The sequence below is a fragment of the Schistocerca nitens genome, chromosome 2 (genome assembly GCF_023898315.1).
Source record: "Schistocerca nitens isolate TAMUIC-IGC-003100 chromosome 2, iqSchNite1.1, whole genome shotgun sequence".
NCBI classification, from domain to species: Eukaryota; Metazoa; Arthropoda; class Insecta; order Orthoptera; family Acrididae; genus Schistocerca; species Schistocerca nitens.
The window spans coordinates 862,678,201-862,704,401 of NC_064615.1; the positions used below are offsets into that span (position 1 = coordinate 862,678,201).

General features: G+C 41.4%; 1 protein-coding gene across 1 annotated transcript in view; it reads right to left on the reverse strand.

The window, feature by feature from the left end:
• The window catches only part of LOC126237130 (presenilins-associated rhomboid-like protein, mitochondrial), a 109,979-nt gene that overhangs the window by 44,354 nt on the left and 39,424 nt on the right, over positions 1-26,201 (reverse strand). Inside the window, exons 4-5 of the mRNA XM_049946951.1 lie at positions 22,033-22,195; positions 1,611-1,706 (exon numbers count right to left, since the gene is read on the reverse strand). Coding sequence (XP_049802908.1) covers positions 1,611-1,706; positions 22,033-22,195 — 259 coding nt within the window. The remainder of the gene's footprint in view (positions 1-1,610; positions 1,707-22,032; positions 22,196-26,201) is intronic.

Below are 26,201 nucleotides of genomic sequence, written 5' to 3' on the forward strand. Positions count from 1 at the left end.
AGAATTAGAAATGAATTTGTTAGTGGAGCTGTGAAAGTGGGAGCCCTGGGGAAGAAAGAGACAAGAGAGTAGACTAAGGTGGTATGGACACTTACAGAGAAAAGGGGAAGAGTATATCGGAAACAGAGTTGAAAATATAAAGATTGAAGGAGCGAGGAGGAGAGGAAGACTGAAGACGAGGTGGAAGGTTAAAATATCTGGGGACCTAAGGGAGAAAAGATGAAAGAAGGAAGAGGCAATGGATAGATTACTATGGAGGAGAAGGATCCAGAAGAGCAACGCCGACCCTACGTGACGTGGGACAAGGTGACGATGAAGAAGAAGAAGAAGGAGAAGAAGAAGACACAGAACCACAGGAAGGGGAGACTTATCATACAAGATGAGAAGGAAAGACTGACTGTTGCACGAAACATATAGCCCACATCATCCATGGCAGAACTGGAGAACTTCGATTTCTTTTGTTTCATTCCACTCTGCTTGTATGTCATTGTATGCATAAAATACTGATTTTGTTCATAACCTCTGCATGTGCAATATATGACTGGGACAGACGTGGTACTCTATCATTTTGGTAATTGTCAGTGCTATTTTGTTTTTATACTTGGTCTTAGTTTTCATAGTAGTGTAAACTCGCAATACAGAGAGATGAACTGTAATAAAACAATTTTTCACTAAACATACACAGTGAGACATCAACAAAAACGTCTGCCATCTTGTCAACCTTTATGTCAATCAAAATTTCTCACAAACATGTCAAACACTATCATGCTTGACAAACACATCAAACTGCACCTTATCCGGCCAAATATTTGGCAACCATAGTCAAGATTGGCAAAATGTTTCATCGTTTATGAGGGCTTTTACAAAAGACAACAGTTATTCCATGACTGAATTTGGTTGAATGCAATGCTTTGACTTTCTGTGAATGACAGACCCCAGGATGAGAAACACCCAAGTGTAGTGAGGAGCAGGGGAAATATAAATGATATGAAAACCTGCCCCTCCTTTCTAACATGTCTTTATCTATTCTTCTTTCATGCCTGAGGAAGGAACCAATAGTTCAAATAGCTACAAACATTTTCTCTTTTTTTAACTGTGCGCACACGCACTACAGGAATTTCACCTGCCGAAGGTAAGTAACGGCATGTCATTCTGTCACTTTGTAATATTATAAATAACTTGATTCCATTTATATCCACGCATTTGGTGTTGGCTACCACTGTCCATCATCTTACTTAATCTGCAAGAGTAGCACTCCATTTTTTTGAAATATGATCACTTGTTAAACCTATTGCTAATTCAGCTACAATGCTGGTAGGGTACAAATGAAGTAATTTGTGCGCCTCCCCTAAGATCTCCTCTTTCCATTAAAAAACCTAAAACAGGTAAAAAATTAGTAGATGAAATGGCTTACTTGTTAAAAGAAGACAAACAAAATAAATAAAAAATTTGGTTTTCTTCTTTTACATTTTAAAATGTTTTAGATGCTCTCAGATGTTTTAAAAGAATAAAACCAATCTGCACTACTTGTAATATTGCTTTGTAATATACTTTGTAATATTGCCGATTATGTGTAACGTGCTCACAGAATTAGTTTGAAGTTTACTCACCTGTAGAGAAGCTGTGTAGTACATACATATTTGCAAGAAGATGAAATGCAGAATAGTGGCTGAAGGTTGATAAAAACATTGGCCAGCATAGTGCACCTGAAATTGATATGATCAGTTAAAAACTGACACAGTGAAACATGACAAAAGATAATGTGTCTATGTCCGTACTCTGCAAATCCATTTACAGTGTGCACACAATTATATGAAAATAGAATATGTCGTTACTGAAATTATACACTGAACAGGATGTGTTCTTGCCTTCTGACTGTCACTGATACACACCAAACTTCTTTCAAGACTTTCTCTCTCTCTCTCTCTCTCTCTCTCTCTCTCTCTCTCCCTCTCTCTATCGCGTTCGCCCCCTCCCCCCCACACCCCTTCCTTCTGAGCTCAATACATGTTCATGTATGCCCTGATTAACAGTTCTCCTTTCACAAAATTATAATAGAAGGAGTAAAGGATAAGGATGACTTAGAGAGAATTTCTGTTTCGTGTGATGAATGGCAGCTTGCTCTAAATATAGAAAAAATGTATGTTAATGGTGATTATGAGCATGAAAATAAATCCTGTGACATTCCAATATGCTATTAGTGGAGTGCTACTTGACAGAGTCATGCCAATTAAAAAACAGGGTGTAATGTTGCAAAGAAATGCGAAATGGATGGAGCACATAAGGACAGTAGCTGAGAAGGTTAACTGTTGACTTCAGTTTATTGAGAGAATTTGAGAAAGTGTAGTTCATCTATAATAAAGGCTGCTTACAGCACACTAGTGCAACCAGTTCTTGAGCATTGTTCAAGTGTTTGGGATCCTCACCAGGTTCAATTAAAGAAGGAAGTCAAAGCAATTTGAAGGTGGGCTGTTAGACTTGTCACCAGTAGATTCAGTCAACACATGAGCGTCAGGGAGATTCTTTGTAAACTCGAACTTGGAGAGAAGGCAGTATTCTTTTTATGAAACACTATTGAGAAAATTTAGACAACAAGCATATGCAGCTCAGTGCAGAACGGTTTTACTGTCACCAACATACATTTCACCTAAGGACTGCTAACACAAGACAAGAGAAGGTAGGGCTCGTTTAGAGGCATATAGATAAGTCATTTTTCTCCTGCTTCGTTTGCAAGTGGAAGACAAAAGAAAAGACTGATAATGGTACATGTTACCCTCTGCCATATACCACACTATGGTTTGCAGAGTACATAAGTAGATGCAGATGAATGCCCATGGATTTTGAACAGCCACTAAAGTTAAAAATGATTGTTCAGCAGTATGTCCTGCCATGGGCAGTCAACTTTGCTCTTGCCAGTGGCATTAATGTGGATGGACAAATGGTTGGAGGCAGTGTGCAAAATCCTCAAGGGGGGAGGGGGCTCTCGACACCCCCCCCCCCCCCGCCCGCCAATTTATTTTATCCCAAGAATTTCTCCCCACTAAAATACCCGGAGGGGAAGGGAGAGAGTTAATTATAATTAGACAAAACGCACAACATATACAATTAAAATATTTCCATTTCAAGAACAATTTTTTGTTAGATAATTAATAATAATGCATTAAACTTTATGAATATAATTTACATGTTTAAAATATCAGCAACAAAGTAGGGGATACATTAAATTCACTCTGATAATGTTATACAGAGTGACGGTTGAGATCATACGCTTGGCATCTATGCACGGAGCAGTGACAGAAATTGTAAATGATTGCTGGCACTCTATCTATTGAAACAGAGGAGGGAACACTGAAAATGGATGCAATGAAATGTACAAAACGTGGATTAAGTACCAGTTATTTAAACGTTATAACGTTAATATTAGTACTGATATACCACGATCCTCACGATTCAATATGTGAAACTGTGCGGGAAAATTTAAGTAAAATACCTAGAAGTCGCAAAGTGATCTCAGAAGTGGAATACTTCTCTTTCAATGAAGACAGAAATAAAGTTTTAAGTCATGGCAAAGGTGAACACACGTAATCAAAGAGTGACAGTGCAATAGAAAATAACTTGTCAATGTCCTGGCAGAAAAATCAACTATGGTTAATATTTAATAAAACTAATGAAAAAGATGGACTAAAGATGTTGCGCAGTGCTGGTTTTGAACATTCTCAGCAAGTGTGTAAAACAATTACAGCTTCATCTAACGATCTGCCTTGGTCAAGAGATGATGTAGCAAAGAAGAATAAAAAATAAGAACATTGACACCATATACAGACATGAAAGAAGTGTTATTTATTTGGACTGCATGTGGCATGAATAAGTATACAAAAAGCAGATTCTAGAAACTCATACAGTAAATGCTCAAGAGCTATATTTAAAAAAAAAAATGAAATGCAGCTGTTAAGGCATTAAGATTAAGGTGTTAAGATCAGTTTATGTGGCCACAAAAAGAGAGTGGAGTTTTCGTGGCCATCCAGAACTTAACAGTTACAAATTGTGAATGGCGTAGATACACGTACACATCTTCACACAGATAAGACTGCAGCAAGAATGACTAATTTTATTATGGAACAATTACTTTTAAAACTAGTTAATTTTTTGAAACTGGCTGACTTTTTCCATTTCTCTGGATGAGTCAGCCAACAGGTTTTCTGAAAAACACTTGGATTTCATACATTACGTATGTGAATGAACAAAACACAAGCTGCTCTTTCTATCAACTAGTAGCAGTGAAAAAAACCATAGTTGTGGAAATGCTTAAAGAAAAGCTTGTAAGATTTGGCTCAGATGGAACAGCAATGTTTACTGATAAAAAAGAAGATATTGCAGGTAGAATTAGGAAAACATGTCTCCACACCTGATTAGTGTACATTGTATGGCTCACAGGATGGGCCTCTTATGAGCAAGTTTTTAGTGACATAAATGCTGTTCATAACTTTTGAATGTTTGTTAGATGACCTTTACAAAATTTACAGTAAACCACATACAGCTGCGAAACTTAAAAACAATGTCACAGCTATACGTATCAAGGGTTGTCTGACAGTTAAGGAGCTGATATGAAACTTTCTGACAGATTAAAACTATGTGCCAGACTGAGACTCAAACTTGGGATCTTTGAATTTTACAGGCACTGCTCTACCAACGAGCTATCTAAGCACAACTCTTAACCCATCCTCAGAGCTTCACTTCTGTGAAGTTTGGAAGGTAGGAGACAAGGTACTGTCAGAAGTGAAACTGTGAGGACGGGTCACAAGTCGTGCTTTGGTAGCCCAGTTGTTAAATCAGTTATCTGCAAAAGGCAAAGGTCCCACGTTTGAGTCTCAATCCGGCACACAGCTTTAATGTGCTAGGAAGTTTCATACCAGCACACGTCCTGCTGCAGAGTGAACATTTCAATTTGGAGTTAAAAAGTCATTTCATAGTCTCTTGTGAGACGGATGCTTTGTTGGCAGTAATGAAAAGTTTTCATTGTATCATGCAGTTGCTAAACTTAAGATCTGAAAGCACTGAATTATTAATTAAGGATCATTGTAAATCAGCAAGGTTTTATAAGCTTTCGCTAAGAAAAAAATGTTCTATTGCCGTATTTCTTGTTAGATATATCACGTGCTCTGTCTCTAATTGCTAGAAAAGTTCAAAAAGTGGGTGTTTCTTGCAGTGAAATAAAAAATAAAATTAATTTTGCAACACAAACTCTTAAAGAAACACATGTTAAGGATGATATTTATTTCAGTCTTTGCAAAGAAAATTACTTAACATACTGTAAACTTCAACCTGAACAGGAAGATGAAAACAGGGAGTATGACAAAATAAGGACAAATAATTCAAGGCTTAACACATAAATTTGAAAATAGGTTTCTTTCAAGTGAAATGATAAAGTGTTTCTCAGCTTTTGAAGAAAATAAAATCAACAGTAAAAGTAGTTTGTACGGTAATTCTGACACATCTAAAGCAGCTGAGTTGCTTGGTTTGGATGGTGACATTGCTGTGTCACAATGGAGAGAAAACAAGTAAGGCTCTCTAACCTTAAATGCTTTGCGTTCAGTGCCTCTGTAAACTGGTGTGTTAAGCCAGCTTTCAGTGTGACTCACAGCATCAGAACTACAGAAAGAAATTGTTTCTTTGTGCAAAACTTTAGTCTCTAACAAACTTAAACTTAATGGGCAGACAATGAATTTATGGAATGCCTTTACTATTACAGATAGATGGGTCACCTCTGTACATCATTCGGCAGACAGTCTTACTTGCTAAAGGAAAGGAGAAGGGAGCAGGAGCAGCATGAACACAAAATTTTTGTATAAGGTACGTTTACTTTCATTGGGCATCTACCTTTCTTTTAAAATGGCAATGTTACATTGCATACATTTAAAAACCTAACGTACTTGTAACTTCCCAAACCATTATACATAATGCAGTAAAGATAAATGAACCCCCTGAACCACACCAGCTTTTAACGATTTTGCACACTAGTTGGCAGTCAATCTCACATAAAAAAGACTGATCAGAATTAACAGCAGAGTTGGTGTATGACATGATGGCTCTCAGATGTGGCCCAACTACACTCAATCCCTTGCAACAAGAGTTGTCTCTCTGTGGAAGACTCAGCTGCAAAACCTGTCCTACATACCCACTCAGCACATGTTATTGCAGTCTGGTCACAGATATATTCTTCCTTATCAGAGGTAGGGCCACCAGTGAAGGCAGTCATGTCACCTACCATCTACAACCGATGCACCATAAAGGAATTATCTGAATGTAATGGAAATCAGTAGATGCGATGTACATACACAGACAAGCAAATGATTACAATTTCAGAAAAATTCGATGATATTCTAGGGACAGAGCTTCACAAACTGAACAAGTCAATAACGTATTAGTCCATCTCTGGCCCTTATGCAAGCAGTTATTTGGCTCGGCATTGACAGAAAGAGCTGGATGTCCTCCTGACAGATATTGTGTCAAGTTCCGTCCAATTGACTTGCTAGATCATCAAAATCCTGAGCTGGTTGGATGTCCTGCCAGTAATGCTCCAAACGTTCTCACTTGTGGTGCGACACGATGACCTCACTGGACAAGGTAGAGTTTGATGAGCACAGAGACAAGCACTAGTAACTCTTGCCGTGTGATGGTGGGCATTATCAAGGATGGCTTCCCATGAACAGCAACAAAATAGAGCATAGAGTATTGTTAACATACTAATGTGCTGTAATGGTGCCACAGATGACAACCAAAGGGCCCTTCTATGAAAAAGTAAAGTCACCACATACCATCAGTCCTGACTGTATGGCCACATAGTGAGTGACAATCAGGCTGCTATCCCATCATTGTCTGGAGCATCTCTAGAACACATGTTTGGCCTGGAATCTCATTGACTGGAGTATAATTGTCTTCAGTGATGAGTCCTGCTTTGAACTGAGCCCCAACAACTAGCAAAGATGTGTATGGAAATCCCGCAGACAGCAGTGGGATACTAGCCTAACTGTCGTCTGCCATACGGTCCAACAACCAGGACTGATGGTCTGGGTTGCCATTTCTTTTCATTGCAGGACCTCTTTTGTCATCCGCAGCACCCTTACAGCACAGTGGACACTGACAATATTCTGTGCCCTGTTTCATTGCCCTTCATGACAAGCCTTCCTGGGCTTATATTTCAGTAATATAATGCACACCTGCACACAAACAAAGTGTCTAGTGCTTGTTTTCGTGCTTGCCAAATGCTATCTTGCCCAGTAACGTCATCGGATCTTTCCCCAAGTGAGAACATTTGGAACATTATGGACAGGACCCTCCCTTGGAGGGATTTTGATGACATAACATGCCAATCCCCCCCATGAACCATGGACCTTGCCGTTGGTGGGGAGGCTTGCGTGCCTCAGCGATACAGATGGCCGTACCGTAGGTGCAACCACAACGGAGGGGTATCTGTTGAGAGGCCAGACAAACATGTGGTTCCTGAAGAGGGGCAGCAGCCTTTTCAGTAGTTGCAGGGGCAACAGTCTGGATGATTGACTGATCTGGCCTTGTAACATTAACCAAAACGGCCTTGCTGTGCTGGTACTGCGAACGGCTGAAAGCAAGGGGAAACTACAACCGTAATTTTTCCCGAGGACTTGCAGCTTTACTATATGATTAAATGATGATGGCGTCCTCTTGGGTAAAATATTCCGGAGGTAAAATAGTCCCCCATTCGGATCTCCGGACGGGGACTACTCAAGAGGACGTCGTTATCAGGAGAAAGAAAACTGGCGTTCTACGGATCGGAGTGTGGAATGTCAGATCCCTTAATCGGGCAGGTAGGTTAGAAAATTTAAAAAGGGAAATGGATAGGTTAAAGTTAGATATAGTGGGAATTAGTGAAGTTCGGTGGCAGGAAGAAGAAGACTTTTGGTCAGGTGAATACAGGGTTATAAATACAAAATCAAATCGAGGTAATGCAGGAGTAGGTTTAATAATGAATAAAAAATAGGAGTGCGGGTTAGCTACTACAAACAGCATAGTGAACGCATTATTGTGGCCAAGATAGACACAAAGACCACACCTGCTACAGTAGTACAAGTTTATATGCCAACTAGCTCTGCAGATGATGAAGAAATTGGTGAAATGTAAGACGAGATAAAAGAAATTATTCAGGTAGTGAAGGGAGATGAAAATTTAATAGTTATGGGTGACTGGAATTCGCCAGTAGGAAAAGGGAGAGAAGGAAACATAGTAGGTGAATATGGATTGGGGGGAAGAAATGAAAGAGGAAGCCGCCTTGTAGAATTTTGCACAGAGCATAACCTAATCATAGCTAACACTTGGTTCAAGAATCATAAAAGAAGGTTGTATACCTGGAAGAATGCTGGAGATACTAAAAGGTATCAGATAGATTATATAATGGTAAGACAGAGATTTAGGAACCAGGTTTTAAATTGTAAGACATTTCCAGGGGCAGATGTGGATTCTGACCACAATCTATTGGTTATGATCTGCAGATTGAAACTGAAGAAACTGCAAAAAGGTGGGAATTTAAGGATATGGGACCTGGATAAACTGAAAGAACGAGAGGTTGTAAAGTGTTTCAGGGAGAGCATAAGGGAACAATTGACAGGAATGGTGTTGTGACAGTGCCACGACATTCAAAAGTGCTGCTACGTTAGTACGCGAACACGGCGATAGAAGCGCTCCGCAGCTCGGCCGAGCGCGGGAGCGCCACCTGGCTACGAACGGCGCCAGCCGCATGTCACGGCACGGCAGTCGAATGACGGATACGGAGTTAGTAGTATGTAAGCCGCTAGAGTTTCTACTTTTGCAGATCCACGCAATTTATTAGTGATTAAAGGTAATAACATTTTGGCAACGAGGTCGGATATTTTTTTTCCTGCGTCGTGGAATTGTGTGTTCATGTCGGGGCAGACATGGAACAGCTTATGCAAGCGCTCATTGAACAACAAACACAGCTGACGGCTGCTATTCAGGCACAACAAACACAGCTGACGGCTGCTATTCAGGCGTTGTCGACGTCGCTTACTCATCGTCTGTCTTCCTCTTCTCCGCCTCCGTTCCCTCCTTACGACGAGGCCGCTGAAGACTGGGAGGATTATGAGAAGCGTTTGCGGCAACACTTCTTGGCTTTCGGCGTTGTCGACGCTCCTATGTGTAAGTCGTTATTTCTATCTTGGATTTCCCCATGGATCTATCAGCTGCTATCTCAGTTAGCCCCTCTGCGGGAACCTGCCTCTCTGTACTTCCAAGAAATGTGTGAATTATTGTCTAACTATTACCGAAAAAACACCCACGTCGTTGCCGCCCGCATGGCGTTCTACCGGTGTCGTAAACAGCCCCATCAATCTTACCGGGCTTGGGCGGCGGAACTGCACGGTCTGAGTAGGAAATGTCAGTTTGCCATGGACACTCATCATGAGTCTTATGCTGATTCAATGGTTCGGGACGCTATTCTACGGCTTGCTCCTGATAAAGAAGTTCGGCAACGTGCCTTACAACTGCCAAACCCATCGTTGTTGGAAGTTCTCAGCATCGCTCAATCTTTTGAAGTGTCTCACGCTGCTGGTGCGCAAATAGACGCGTGGTGTGATGTGGGCGCTGTACAGACCACTTTCGACGCGGACAATTTGCCTGTTTCACAGGGGAACGACGATGTGGCGGCGGTTCACTCGCGTCAACAACGTCGCGTTGGGCCACCACGCTCGCAGCGAAAACAGCAACCACAGAAGCAGGTTCGTTCTGCACTTCCTTCTTGTCCACGTTGTTTCGTACAGCATGACAGGGCCGCGTGTCCAAAACGTTGGGCCACGTGTAATTCATGTAGGAAAAAAGGCCACATTGCTTCTGTGTGTCAGTCCCCTAAAGTTCCTGTCGACGAGGACGAGGCATCGGACATGGACGTTAACTGTGTGCTTTCTCAAACAGATAAGTTGTTTGTTACTGTTCGTGTTCTGGATAAAGACATTCGCATGCAAGTGGACACGGGCTCTGCAGTAACTCTCATTAATTCTCGCACGTATTTGGAGTTGGGCTCCCCTCCCTTGTCTCCCGTTACGCGAAATCTGCGAACTTATAATAAGCAGAAAATTCCTATCGTTGGCCAGTTTGATGCTTCCACTGCCTACAAGTCTGTTGTTAGGCCCCTCACATTTTATGTGGTGGATCATGCGGGAACGGAAAACCTGTTCGGTTATGATGCTTTCCAATTGTTCAGGTTCTCCATTGATGATGATGTGCACCTCATATCTGAGGATATTCCGTATCAACAACTGGATGGATTGTGTTCTGAATTCTCGTCCGTGTTCTCTGCTGGTCTGGGTAAGGCCAAGGATTTTGAAGCCCACATTACTCTTAAACCTACAGCTCGCTCTAAGTTTTTCCGGGCAAGCCCTATTCCGATGGCGTTGCGTGCGCCTGTCAAGGCTGAGATCGACAGGTTAACAGCTTCAGGGATTCTCCTTCCTGTTACCTCCAGCGAATGGGCATCGCCCATCGTGGTGGTTTCTAAGCCAAACGGGAGTCTGCGATTGGGCGGTGATTTTAAAGCCACTGTCAACGCTCAGAGCCTCATTGACACTTATCCTCTTCCCCGTCCTGAGGAGTTATTTACCAAGCTCACTGGGGGCCAGTTCTTTTCCAAACTTGACTTATCGGAGGCGTACTATCAGTTGCCATTGGATGCATCTTCCAAGGAATTTCTCGTCATCAACACTCCTTGTGGGTTGTATCAGTACCAGCGGTTACCATTTGGCGTCGCTCGCGCGCCGGCCATTTTTCAGCGGTTTTTGGAACAGCTCACGGCTTCCGTTCCCGGCTGCATCAACTACCTGGATGACATTGTTGTCACGGGGACCTCCACTGAGGAGCACCTTCGCAATTTGCGTTCACTGTTTCGGGTCCTGCATTCAGCTGGGTTGAAGTGCAATCTGGACAAGTCACAGTTTTTCCAACCCTCCATTGTGTATCTTGGTTTCCACTTGTCCCGTGAGGGTATACGTCCTCTATGACAGCACGTTGCGGCCATTACCGCTCTACCCCGGCCGTCTACGGTCAAAGAACTTCAGGCGTTTCTCGGCAAGGTTGCTTATTATCACAAATTCATTCCATCCGCGGCGGCAGTGGCTCATCCTCTACATCAGCTGTTACGCAAAAACGTTCCTTTCTGTTGGTCCGACGAGTGTGAGCACGCTTTTGTCCGCCTGAAGGCTCATTTGCAGTCGGCGCCTTATCTTGCCACATTCCGTCCGGGTCAGCACTTGGTTCTGGCGACTGACGCGTCACAGTATGGCCTAGGGGCTGTTCTCGCCCATCGGTATGAGGATGGGTCGGAACGACCCATCGCCTACGCTTCCAAGACCCTCAACGATGCCCAACGGCGTTACTCCCAAATCGAAAAGGAGGCCTTCGCTATCATTTATGCTCTCAAAAAGTTCAGCGTTTTTTTGTATGGTTCTAAGTTTCACCTCATCACCGACCACAAGCCGCTGGTCTCTCTGTTCAGCCCCTCGGTGTTGCTTCCGGTTAAGGCAGCTCACCGCCTGCAACGTTGGGCCTTATACTTGTCTCGTTTTCACTATGAGATTCACTATCGCCCCACGGCCCAGCACGCCAACGCTGACGCGTTGTCGCGTTTGCCGATGGGCCCCGACCCGGTTTTCGATCGAGATGAACTACTCTGTTTCCACATTGATGAGGAAGAACGTCGTGTGGTCGAGGGTTTTCCACTTACAGGTTCGCAGGTCGCGTCGGCTACTGCGCGGGACCCGGTCCTGCGTCAGGTGATCGGTTTTGTTCAACGGGGTTGGCCGGACAGGACCAAGGGCCGGGCATCGGATCCCCTTCGCAACTACCATGCCTTGCGCCTTCGTCTGTCTGTTCGTGAGGGTGTTGTTCTTCTGGCCACGGATGGCGCATCTCCACGGGTCGTGGTGCCAGCCTCTCTTCGCAAAGCTGTTCTCAAACTATTGCATGAGGACCATTGGGGGATTTCTCGGACTAAGTCCCTGGCCCGCAGGCACGTTTATTGGCCCGGTATTGATTCGGACATCGCACACATGGTCGCTGCGTGTGATCAGTGTGTTCAACAACTGGCTGCGCCTCGTACTATGCCCTCTCCGTGGCCTGATCCGGCGCAGCCGTGGGAACGGGTGCACGCTGACTTTGCCGGCCCCTTCCTCGGCACTTATTGGCTACTGTTGATTGACGCCTTCTCGAAGTTTCCGTTTGTTGTTCGTGTCCGTCGCCCACCACTGCGGCGACGACGCTGGCTTTGTCCAAAATCTTTGCGCTAGAAGGTCTTCCATCCACGATTGTCACGGACAATGGTCCTCAGTTCTCTTCGCAGGCCTTCCGTGATTTTTGTACTGGACAAGGGATTCATCATGTTACAGCACTGCCCTTCCATCCGCAATCGAATGGGGAGGTCGAGCACCTTGTCCGCACTTTCATAAGCCAAATGAAAAAATTCCTTAGTGATTTTTCCACAGATGACGCTCTGTTGCAATTTCTGAGTTCTTATCGCTTCACGCCTCTGGGTGATCGCAGCCCTGCTGAACTCTTGCATGGCCGCCAACCGCGCACTCTACTGCACCTGCTTCACCCTGTCAGGCCTTGTACTGTGCCCCCTCGGGCGGGAAAATACCCGGTGGGCGCCGCCGTGTGGGCACGGGGGTATGGATCTCGCCCTAAATGGATTCCAGGAGTGGTCCAGGCTCTTCGCAGCCGCCGGCTTTGTGAAATACGTACGGATGACGGCATGGTTGTTCACCATTACGACCAGATGCGCCCACGAGTGGTGGCCACACCGGTGCCACCGCCCCTTCTTTCGTCTCCACCAGCTCGAGAAGCCAGTCCTGTCGCTGCTGCCGATCTTCCGGGCGTGTTGCTGCCGCCGCCATCGCTACCGCTTCCGAGTACGCCGGAACTGGCCCCAGTCGCGACGCCGCCTTCTCCGGGACCCATCTCGCTGGAGCACACCCCGAGGTCCACGACATCTATGGATGCTGCTCCGGAGTTTTCACCCATCATCTCGTCCAGGAGGCACGTTCCACGCGCAAGCTTCCGTCCTGGACATTTTCGACCATACTCTCGTGTTTCTCCGCGGGATCTTCTCGGGGCCTCCCAAGAGGCCATGGATGTCTCCGCACTGTCCGTGTCTCCAAGGAATGAGTGTTTTTTTTTTTCAAGGGGGGAAAAGTGTTGTGACAGTGCCACAACATTCAAAAGTGCCGCTACGTTAGTACGCTAACACGGCGATAGAGGCGCTCCGCAGCTCGGCCGAGCGCGGGAGCGCCACCTGGCTATGAACGGCGCCGGCCGCATGTCACGGCACGGCAGTCGAATGACGGATATGGAGTTAGTAGTATGTAAGCCGCTAGAGTTTCTACTTTTGCAGATCCACGCAATTTATTAGTGATTAAAGGTTATAACAAATGGGGGAAAGAAATACAGTAGAAGAAGAATGGGTAGCTCTGAGGGATGAAGTAGTGAAGGCAGCAGAGGATCAAGTAGGTAAAAAGACGAGGGCTAATAGAAATCCTTGGGTAACAGAAGAAATATTGAATTTAATTGATGAAAGGAGAAAATATAAAAATGCAGTAAATGAAGCAGGCAAAAAGGAATACAAACGTCTCAAAAATGAAATCGACAGGAAGTGCAAAATGGCAAAGCAGGGATGGCTAGAGGACAAATGTAAGAATGTAGAGGCTTGTCTCACTAGGGGTAAGATAGATACTGCCTACAGGAAAATTAAAGAGACCTTTGGAGAAAAGAGAACCACTTGTATGAATATCAAGATCTCAGATGGCAACCCAGTTCTAAGCAAAGAAGGGAAGGCAGAAAGGTGGAAATAGTATATAGAGGGTTTATACAAGGGCGAAGTACTTGAGGACAATATTATGGAAATGGAAGAGGATGTAGATGAAGACGAAACGGGAGATAAGATACTGCGTGAAGAGTTTGACAGAGCACTGAAAGACCTGAGTCGAAACAAGGCCCCGGGAGTAGACAACATTCCATTAGAACTACTGATGGCCATGGGAGAGCCAGTCATGACAAAACTCTACCATCTGGTGAGCAAGATGTATGAGACAGGCGAAATACCCACAGACTTCAAGAAGAATATAATAATTCCAATCCCAAAGAAAGCAGGTGTTGACAGATTTGAAAATTACCGAACTATCAGTTTAATAAGTCACAGCTGCAAAATACTAACGCAAATTCTTTACAGGCGAATGGAAAACCTGGTAGAAGCAGACCTCGGGGAAGATCAGTTTGGATTCCGTAGAAATGTTGGAACACGTGAGGCAATACTAACCTTACGACTTATCTTAGAAGAAAGATTAAGAAAAGGCAAACCTACATTTCTAGCATTTGTAGACTTAGAGAAAGCTTTTGACAATGTTGACTGGAATACTCTCTTTCAAATTCTGAAGGTGGCAGGGGTAAAATACAGGGAGCGAAAGGCTATTTACAATTTGTACAGAAACCAGATGGCAGTTGTAAGAGTCAAGGGACATGGAATGGAAGCAGTGGTTGGGAAAGGAGTGAGACAGGGTTGTAGCCTCTCCCCGATGTTATTCAATCTGTATATTGAGCAAGCAATAAAGGAAACAAAAGAAAAATTCGGAGTAGGCATTAAAATTCATAGAGAAGAAGTAAAAACTTTGAGGTTCGCCGATGACATTGTAATTCTGTCAGAGACAGCAAAAGACTTGGAAGAGCAGTTGAACGGAATGGACAGTGTCTTGAAAGGAGGATATAAGATGAACATCAACAAAAGCAAAACGAGGATAATGGAATGTAGTCAAATTAAATCGGGTGATGCTGAGGGAATTAGATTAGGAAATGAGACACTTAAAGTAGTAAAGGAGTTTTGGTATTTGGAGAGCAAAATAACTGATGATGGTCGAAGTAGAGAGGATATAAAATGTAGACTGGCAATGGCAAGGAAATCGTTTCTGAAGAAGAGAAATTTGTTAACATCGAGTATAGATTTAAATGTCAGGAAGTCGTTTCTTAAAGTATTTGTATGGAGTGTAGTCATGTATGGAAGTGAAACATGGATGATAACTAGTGTGGACAAGAAGAGAATAGAAGCTTTCGAAATGTGGTGCTACAGAAGAATGCTGAAGATTAGATGGGTAGATCACGTAACTAATGAGGGGGTATTGAATAGGATTGGGGAGAAGAGAAGTTTGTGGCACAACTTGACTAGAAGAAGGGATCGGTTGGTAGGACATGTTTTGAGGCATCAAGGGATCACAAATTTAGCATTGGAGGGCAGCGTGGAGGGTAAAACTCGTAGAGGGAGACCAAGAGATGAATACACTAAGCAGATTCAGAAGGATGTAGGTTGCAGTAGGTACTGGGAGATGAAGAAGCTTGCACAGGATAGAGTAGCATGGAGAGCTGCATCAAACCAGTCTCAGGACTGAAGACCACAACAACAACAACAACAACAACAACAACATGCCAATTGCATAGAATTTTGCACAATCTCCCTCAGGAAGGCATCCAACAACTCTATCAACCAATGCCAAGTTGAATAACAGCTCACACAGGGGCCAGAGGTGGATCAAAGGATTACTGACTTGCACAATTTATGAAGCTCTTTCTCTTGAATAAATCATCCAATTTTTCCAAAACTGTAATCATTTTTTTTTGTCTGTATGTGTACATCACATTTACAAATTTCCTTTCCATTTCCTTTGTTGGTTGGTTGGTTGGTTGATTGATTTGGGGTTGGGGAAGGGGACCAACAACGAGGTCATCGGTTTAGGGAAGGATGGGGAAGGAAGTCGGCCATGACCTTTCAAAGGAACCATCCTGGCATTTGCCTGAAGTGATTTAGGGAAATCACTGAAAACCTAAATCAGGATGGTTTGAACTGTCGTCCTCCCGAATGTGAGTCCAGTGCGCTAACTACTGCACCATCTCCCTTTTCTTTGTCTTAGGAAGTATATCTACGTGACTACTCTGCAGTTTCCACTTAAATGTTTGGCAGAGGATGTACAGAATCACCTTCAGACTATTATAAGAAAATGAAACATCTACAGCCATCCTTAAGATGTCATTTATTGTGTAGCTACCAGTTTTGGCACTTCAGATCTTAGTTGATGCCGAAGAGGTTAACATGATCCATATAAATGAGACATTAGGTTTAGGCAGACTAGCTGTAACTGTGATGTCGTCTCTCCAGCCATCAACTGTTCCACTCCTGAACACCATGTGGGAAAAATATACCTTAAATCTATCCACGCAAGCTCTGACTTGTATTGTTTTATCATGATGGTTAATGTATGTGGGAGTCACAAAATGTTTTGGCATTCGGAGGAGAAAGTCGGTGACTGAAATTCCTTTGAAAGTTCTCGCTGCAACAAAAAACAACTCTGTTTTAATGACTGCCATCACAACCTGCTTCTCATATCTGTGACACACACGACCTTATTTCATGATGATAAACTTTTTCAATGTCCTCTGCCTGTCCTGTATAGTCCCACATTCTTGTAGCAATACTTAAAAACCAAACAGACAAGCATAATGTAGGCTGTCTATTTAGTAGATTTGTTGCAGCTTCTAAATGTTTTGTCAATAAAATAATTTCTGTTTCACCTTTGTCACAACATTTTCTTTGTGATGGTTCCAATTTAAGTTGTTTGTAATTGTGCAATCTCTATATATCTAGCTGAATTGACAACATTCCAGTTTTTATGATTTATAATGTACCCAAAATTTAGCAGAATTTGTTTAGTTCTCATGTGGAGAACCTCGCATTTCTTATTCTTCCAGATCAATTGCCACTTTCTGCACCAGGCAGATATTTTGGCTAAATCATGTTGTAATTCATTTTGATCTTCTGATGAAATTGCTACAAGGTAAATGATGGCCTCATCCACAAACCGTCTAAGAGTGCTGCTTAGTTTGTCTCCTAAATTGGCTATACAGATTAAGAACAAAAGAAGACCTATAATGCTTCCTTGGGGAACACCAGATATAACTTTTTCACACGAAATCACAAATTCAGTTGTACAGCAGACACAATAGTATATCCACAGACAATTTGGTCAGAAGCTGCTTGCGAGGAATGGTGTCAAAAGCACTTTGGAAATCTGGAAATATGGTGTCAATCTGAGACCCCCTGTCAATGGCACTCATTATTTCATGCAAATAAGGAGCCAGTTGTTCTTCACAAGAACAATATTTTCTGAATCTATGCTGGGTATTTGTTATTCTCTTTGTGGAGCACCAACTCTGCTGTAACTTTTGCACAATCACTCAATCAGATATGTCCACCAACCAGTTACCCAGTCGAATGACTGGTCACCAGCAAACTAAGGCAATGAGCAAAGCTGACCACACAGTGGCAGAACATGCTGTTGAGTACAACGTGCTTGACTTCAATGGCCACTTTTCACAACTCATATTATCTGGTTCCTCCGCTTTGATATCAACTTCTCAGAATTGCATAGATGGAAACTGTTCTTACAACACAACCTTCAGTCATATAATCCTCCTCGCCTCAATCTCTGCTAGCTCTTGCCACATACCCATCTCCACACTTGTCCCCAAGTGAATCTTTTAATTTACACTCACATTTTCTCTCTAGATAATTCCTCTTTCTGTGATCTACACCCTAACCTCTTTCCAACCTCTCCAACAGCACAACTCTGCTCCACTGTGTACCATGCCTATACCAGCAGAGCTACTCACTGGTTTTAAATTCCAGGGCTTAATTTCAGCTGGGACACTGTCCCTGCACACACACACACATATATATATATATATATATATATATATATATATATATATATATATATATATATATATATATATTTATTTTAACCCGCTAGAACAAGATAGCACCAGAGATTGAAAATAGTACACCTCAATCACTAAATGCTTTATTAATTAATACTGGACACACATTCATCGAGCAGCTACAATCCAACTGTTTGAACATTACGGCTGGCAGCAGCTGAAAACTAGACATCATAGTCACAAACACTACTGACTTGTCCTGATATGTACCGTACAGAACTAGGAGCAAAGTGCCACTTTATATTAAATCTTGAGGTTTTACTGCTTTGATTAAAAGAATTTATGTTTTAAAAATCTGAATTTCAGAACAGTATTTTGTAAAAAATGATTTCTCGTTGTCAGTTTTATCACAAAGATGGTGTGGTTGAAGATGTGTGTTACAGCACCTAAAATTTGAGAGATTATGCACTGCACATTACTATCCAGTTCACCTCTCCTTCCCAGCTGCCAGCCTCCTTTCCCTCCCCACTAATTTGTTAATTTCACCCACTCCACCAAACAGAGCCATACTGGAAATCCCAGACTGAGACTCCTATTTCTTAAACTAACTATAAATTTATTTTTACTTGCTCCTTTAAAGACCTGATAATGCATATTGATGATGCAACAATGCCAGATACTTTTTCAGAAATAAATTTAGTTATGGCATAATTATGTGTGTACTGAAAGCAGATAATGTCCAGAACAGAAAGAATCTGAATCTTAATAACGATGAAAACTTGGTTAGCTTTCTGAGGAAAGTCTATTTTGAAGGTAGGTGTGTGTGTGTGTGTGTGTGTGTGTGTGTGTGAGAGAGAGAGAGAGAGAGAGAGAGAGAGAGAGAGAGAGAGATATATATGAGGGATGAATGGAAAGAATCTTGAGTGTTGATACAACAGAGAACTTGACTACTGGTCCATTTTAATTCTGGTGAAACACAGAAATGAAAGTAGTAGTACTAAGTATGGTAATGGAAAGTCATCATGGAACGGCAATAATTTAAGGAGTACAGGTAACCACTCATCGCATATTGGATGCGTTGAGTCACTGAAAACATTATAAACAAGACCGAAAACTTTACTAGTTTTCCAATCAGTATTTCTTCAACATACAGAGTTCAACATATACCGCTGCATTATTCCATCCGACTTCACTGTACTGGCCCTGAGCTGCAATGCTGATGCAAGTGTGTGTGTGTGTGTGTGTGTGTGTGTGTGTGTGTGTGTGAAGAAGGGACTGAATGCACGCATGAATGAATCTGAGTCTTAATAACATTGGGCTGGCTTTCTGAGGAGTATCTATTTGGAATTAGAGAGAGCGAGAGGGGGAGAAAGAGAGAGAGAGAGAGAGAGAGAGAAAATGGATGGCTAGCCAAGTTCTCAGTGTTATAAAAATTCCTGTTCTTTCCGTCCATTCGAAAATTCTTTCTGTCAGTCGATCCGTGTCTCTCTCTCTCATTCCAAGTAGACATTCCTCAGAAAGCTAGCCAACAAGTTCTCTGTATTATTAAGACTCAGATTCATTCATTCATTCATTCATTCAGTCAGTCAGTCAGTCAGTCAGTCCCTCGCACCCCCCCCCCCCCCCCCACACACACACTTGTGCCAGCCCATCCAATATTCAATGAGTGGTTATCTTTACTCCTTAAATCTTTTACATTCCACCATGATCTTCCATTACCATATTTATCAAAATTTCACTTGTATATTTAGTACCAATACTTTTCATTTCTGTGTTTCACCACAATTAAGATCCAAAGTTTTTATGTCCTTAAAATTCTATATTCTGAACATTTGAATCCACAGGTTATATTCCCAGCAATCTTCAGCAGTCATAACACACACGCTCTTAAAACCCAAAAATCAATACAGTCATTACTGTTCTCTACACTAAAAGAAACATGTTTCACCTCAGAAAGCCATGCAACTTACAGGAAAAATTAAAACCTATGAGTTCAACTACTAAAACAGCCACTGTGATTACTGTTTTGCAAATGAAGGTTATTTTATAAATAAAACACCATTACGAAGAGATTGATGCCATAAGAACTAAAAGAATAAATCAAACCATTTGCAGCTACATATTCAAGAACCAACATACCCTCTCACGATTTCCTTAATGTATGTCGTTTGGATGCCGAAAGTTCCCCCTTCCCCCACCTATACACTCATTCCCCAACTGTCTGCCTCTGGCAAACAGTGCATGATCACAGATGTACACATTTAGAAAACATTTATATAAGAGTAAGACTTCCAAAGCTAATGTGGTTCTCTGATGATTCAGGTGGTACTATGTTAAATACGAGGGTTGGAACTTTAAAAGTGACTAAAGCCCTCATTAGTTCAACTCAAATTCTAAACTGAAGGAAACAATTCATGGCTTCACTTCAGAACTGTTACAAATTTGTCGGGCAATAGACCACGCCACTCGAACTGTCAACACAACTGGCACTGCTAAGAGTATCCTATGACTTCCATATTGGTGGCAACGGGTTATACACAATGCTGGTGACTACTTTGTTGAAGGTCAATAAAACTTTGAAACATATCTATTTTGTACAAGCTGTAAATAAATAGTTGCCACTATTAAAGTTCCAACCCTTGTATTTTTGGAATACTGTAGTTAGAAACTCATCATCTGTTTCAGTTCTACACTAAAAATTTGTATGAATGGAGAAACAAAATCTGCCAATTTCCAAAGTAAATCGTACTCATAAAACATAGATTTTTCTCCTTAACAGCAATGTACTAAAGTACAAAAGAGTTTCTTCAACAAAAGTAAACTGATGTGTTCATAATGTTCTGGAACTACTTTGTGTTGCATGACCTCACTCTCTATCACCAGGGTTATTCCGTCCCAGAAAACACTGACTTAAAGGCAAGTAAATTCTGCTACACACTCAGTTCTGGTTCTAAGAGGAAATCCATCCACTTACATGATTTCGTATTCCAATACATTAACAGATGTCTGATTATATTAACACTTTACTTCCTTTTTCTGCAATGTTTGAAACAGAAATCTGTGGCTGGTTTTCTTCTCTGAACAAGATGCTGAAAGTTTATTTGGGAAACCCGAATATCATATTTTCATTTTCCATTTTGTATCAATCTGATAAAGCAGTAAATGAACTGATGATTTCAAATCACTGAGGAATTTTATACGGAAACAGAATTCGATAACAGTTGCTGAGGAGTATTCAAATGAAAGATGTGTGTATTTTTCTTCTTCCCCTTCTGTTTGCTACAATTCATTAAAGTAGTATTTGCTTTGTCTCTGGCTTCCGATTTCTTCTGGTGCTTTGATGAGTTTGGTTTCCCATAAATTTTTAATCTTGCTTTTGAATCACAGATGATATTTATTAATTATAATATCAGAAATTCCACGATGGAATTTATTTAGCATATTTAGTGATTTAGAGGAGCAATGTCTGTTGTTAACTACTAGCTGTATTATCTGTGTTATTCTTCTTTATGTATTGGCATGTCACTTGTCACCAGCTGTGACGTCTCACTGTTACTGAATCAATTTTTTTTTTTTTTTTTTTGTTATACAGCACAACAGCAACCAAACTGGTTTCATCCTTTTCAGTGATCTGACATCTCTGCTACTTTGAATGAGTGGCTGCCTGATTTTTACTTATTTTCCTTCACATATACTGTTATCAGTTTCAGAAAAAGGAGTTTTGTGGTCTATAGAGATTGTAATTGACAAAACTCATTGTAAATTTCTCTGAATAAAAACATCCTTTTCCTGACTTAAAAATTCAATCTGATGGTTTTTGTTAGTTATTTGTAGCAATTTGTCAGTAAATTTCTTTAACTACACAACATACGTTACAAATTTTTCAGTCTCCTTGAAGACACTCCAGTTTTTCAATGTGTGTGTGGAAATAATGCCATCCAGTTCAGTAGTTTGTAAACTGTATCATAGTTACTGAGATTTTACATCATATTTTTATAGCTAACGTCTTTAACTATTATAAATTTTGTGACTGTATAGCAATAAAAGCAGAAAGCTACTAGAGCCAAAAGTCAATACAATATTTTATAGTTGTTAAAGATTTTTCAATTTCATTATCCCACATTTTTTGTGGGAGTTCTTAATCACAATTATTCTCAATGTTCCATTGTATAGATATAGGAGCTCAATTCACAACTAACAAAGAACATCAACACAGAAGTCTTACAGACAAGATTAACTCACGAGATGCTGGATTGGAGCAAAAGTAGCGCACCATTGTGCCCTGGAACTGAGGTATCCTCCATGCACAAAAGACCAACACATTAGCAAAGCAGATGGGAACAAACAGCTTTTCCCCCTGCGAGAGTCTATTCCACCAATCGTTTAGCTCCTGTCGCCATCGGAACTATAAATCAAATAAGTACATTAAGAAATTTCATATTTTACACCAGGAATTTCAAACTGTAATTAAAATGTTTCTCAAGTATTACAAGAAATGATATTAACTCTTGTGCTTGTTTGTATTTTATATTTGTGTTCCAGTTTCCTCATATGGTTTAACCTTACAAAATTATTCATACAGAAGGCTGAACTTCCACTATACATGCAACATTGTGCAGGTGCATAAACATTGCTTGGCAATTGTTGCTGTAAGATTTCCACATCTATCACTCGTTTCAGTGATGTATTCGCATGAAGTTGCTAGTAAAGAAGACAAGTGGCATCTCTGAAAGGGTTCACACAATAACCACATTTTAGTTCACTTACCAGGGAAAATCTCTCCTTTCCGTAAATTGTAAATCGTTACATTACTGAAAGTGGACACAATAAGTTTTGGTGTGATATTTCTAGACACAGTGAATAACTTTGACAGAAGATACCCACAAAGTGTTATATGAGCAGTCATGATCATGGAAGACAAGTGATTCCAAAAACTGTTGTTAAAAAAATATAGTTTGTGCATGTGCATCAAGAATGTCTTCAAAGATGTGCAACAGTTACTGAAGACCACTGAATAGTGAAACAGATAAAGGATATAGCTTTACTATTTCTAGACAAATTCTTTCTTATCTTCGAGGCATTTCAGATATATATGTTCCCTCACGGAAAGATTTCATGGTGAACTGTGCAGTACTGGGCAGCTCAGAACTGTGTGGCAATTTCAGTGATTTACACTCATGATCATCAAAATTGCCAGCATGAAATTCCCAGATGAATCTTAGTAAACTGGTATACAAGCCAATGGGCCAAGAACCAGGAAAGTGTGAGTACACAAAAAACATACTGGAACATGGCAATATAGAGTTACTATTTTCATACTCATCAAAGCTCATCTCCACAGATCTCACGTTGGAGCACTGAAAAATGGGGTCACTGAACAAATGGAATGGCCCATATAAAATGTTAACCACACAGACCATGAGTGGTACATTGTAGAGACATCTCTTGCACACACTGTTTCCATCTTTAATCCCATGGGATCTTCAGTTCATACTCAGGAAGAATGAGGGAGAATAATTATAAAACTTATGATCCATTTACTAGAGAATGTGCCAAATGGGCACACGCAGTGAGTGAATTGCTGTCCATGTAGGCAATCTCCTTACTGGAATGTGTATGATAATACCTGTTCTCGTCACTGGAAGATAATGTTCCAAGTGCAGCATTACTATTTTATTCAAAATACATCTCAGTGGTTCAAATAATATACTACAATAGTAAAAATGAAGTTTTCAGCCTCTTGACTGGACAGTGTCTGAACTCTTAAAATTACAACAGTTATCTGAACAACTGGACATCTTCCAACCTAGGGTAACAGTTGCCAATCTATAAGGTTGCTTAGATCATGGGCCAAGATTTTCCTCTCTTCTACACAAGCGGAGATTTTGCCATAACAAAGCACAGCTACAAAGCAGAATGAGCACCTAAGGCGGGTAGTATGGAAGGCAAATGGTCGACTTCAGTTTGTTGGAAGCAGTGTAGCTAAGAGTAGCTCACCTATAAAGGAGACTGTGTATACAACATTAATGTGACCATTTCTTGAGTACAGCTGCCAAACTGTTGGGGATTCCCACCCGGAAGGAAGACACAGAAGCAATTCATGAGTACTACTAGATTTGTTACCGCTAGATTCAGTCGACACACATATATTACAGAACTGCTCTGTGAACTCAAATGGAAATTGCTAGTGTGAAGACAATGTTCTTTTCTTGAAACAACACTGAGAAGATTTAGAGAGTCGGCATTTGAAGCTGAATTCTTACTCATTCTTACAACCAATGTTCCTTAATCATTCTACTACGACCAATGTACATTTTGTCTAAGGACTAAAAAACAAGATAAGAAAGATTAGGGCTTGTACAAAGACATTTGGACAGTCACTTTTTCCTCACACCATTTTTGAGTGGAATAGGAATGATTACTAGAGGTAAAAGGTCTCCTCTATCATACACTGTATGGTGTCTTGTGGAGCATGTATGTACATGTAGATGAACAAGGACTTTTCTTCTAAATGACAAGTTTTTGTCATGTTGTATGTTGGACAGACCAGATCCAACAGTTGCTGAGTCTGGAAGTATTCTGATTCCATCCATGCCTTCAACAAGTAGCAGTTCTAGAATTGTTTCACTGTAGGAAATTAGATCTTCCCTTACCAAGGAAGGAATCTTCAAGAACAAGGAAGAAAGCTAATTCCACTATTATAACTGCCACACCAAAAGGGGAGGCCACGGAGCTGCAAAGATCATATTTACAGGTTAGGAAAAAAAAGCAATCATCATCATCATTTAAGACTGATTATGCCTTTCAGTGTTCAGTCTGGAGCATAGTCCCCCTTATAAAATTCCTCCATGATCCCCTATTCAGTGCTAACATTGGTGCCTCTTCTGATGTTAAGCCTATTACTTCAAAACCATTCTTAACCGAATCCAGGTACCTTCTCCTTGGTCTACCCCGACTCCTCCTACCCTCTACTGCTGAACCCATGAGTCTCTTGGGTAACCTTGCTTCTCCCATGCGTGTAACATGACCCCACCATCTAAGCCTGTTCGCCCTGACTGCTACACCTACAGAGTTCATTCCCAGTTTTTCTTTGATTTCCTCATTGTGGACACCCTCCTGCCATAGTTCCCATCTACTAGTGCCTGCAATCATCCTAGCTACTTTCATATCCGTAACCTCAACCTTATTGATAAGGTAACCTGAATCCACCCAGCTTTCGCTCCCATGCAAGAAAGTTGGTCGAAAGATTGAACAGTGCACAGATAACTTAGTCTTGGTACTGACTTCCTTCTTGCAGAAGAGAGTAGATCGTAGCTGAGCACTCACTGCATTAGCTTTGCTACACCTTGCTTCCAGTTCTTTCACTATGTTGCCATCCTGTGAGAATATACATCCTAAGTACTTGAAACCATCCACCTGTTCTAACTTTGTTCCTCCTATTTGGCACTCAATTAGTTTATATTTCTTTCCCCACTGACATTACTTTCGTTTTGGAGATGCTAATCTTCATACCATAGTCCTTACATTTCTGATCTAGCTCCGAAATATTACTTTGCAAACTTTCAATCGAATCTGCCATCACAATTAAGTCATCCGCGTATGCGAGACTGCTTATTTTGTGTTCACATATCTTAATCTCACCCAGCTAGTCTATTGTTTTCAACATATGATCCATAAATAATATGAACAACAGTGGAGACAGGTTGCAGCCTTGACTTACCCCTGAAACTACTCTGAACCATGAACTCAATTTACCGTCTACTCTACATCTACATGACTACTCTGCAATTCACATTTAAGTGCTTGGCAGAGGGTTCATCGAACCACAATCATACTATCTCTCTACCATTCAACTCCCGAACAGCGCGCGGGAAAAACGAACACCTAAACCTTTCTGTTCGAGCTCTGATTTCTCTTATTTTATTTTGATGAGCATTCCTACCTATGTAGGTTGGGCTCAACAAAATATTTTCGCATTCGGAAGAGAAAGTTGGTGACTGAAATTTCGTAAATAGATCTCGCCGTGACGAAAAACGTCTTTGCTTTAATGACTTCCATCCCAGTTTGCGTATCATATCTGCCACACTCTCTCCCCTATTACATGATAATACAAAACGAGCTGCCCTTTTTTGTACCCTTTCGATGTCCTCCGTCAATCCCACCTGGTAAGGATCCCACACCGTGCAGCAATATTCCAACACAGGATGAACGAGTGTAGTGTAAGCTGTCTCTTTAGTGGACTTGTTGCATCTTCTAAGTGTCCTGACAATGAAACGCAACCTTTGGCTCGACTTCCCCACAATATTATCTATGTGGTCTTTCCAACTGACGTTGTTCATAATTTTAACACCCAGGTACTTAGTTGAATTGACAGCCTTGAGAATTGTACTATTTATTGAGTAACCAAATTC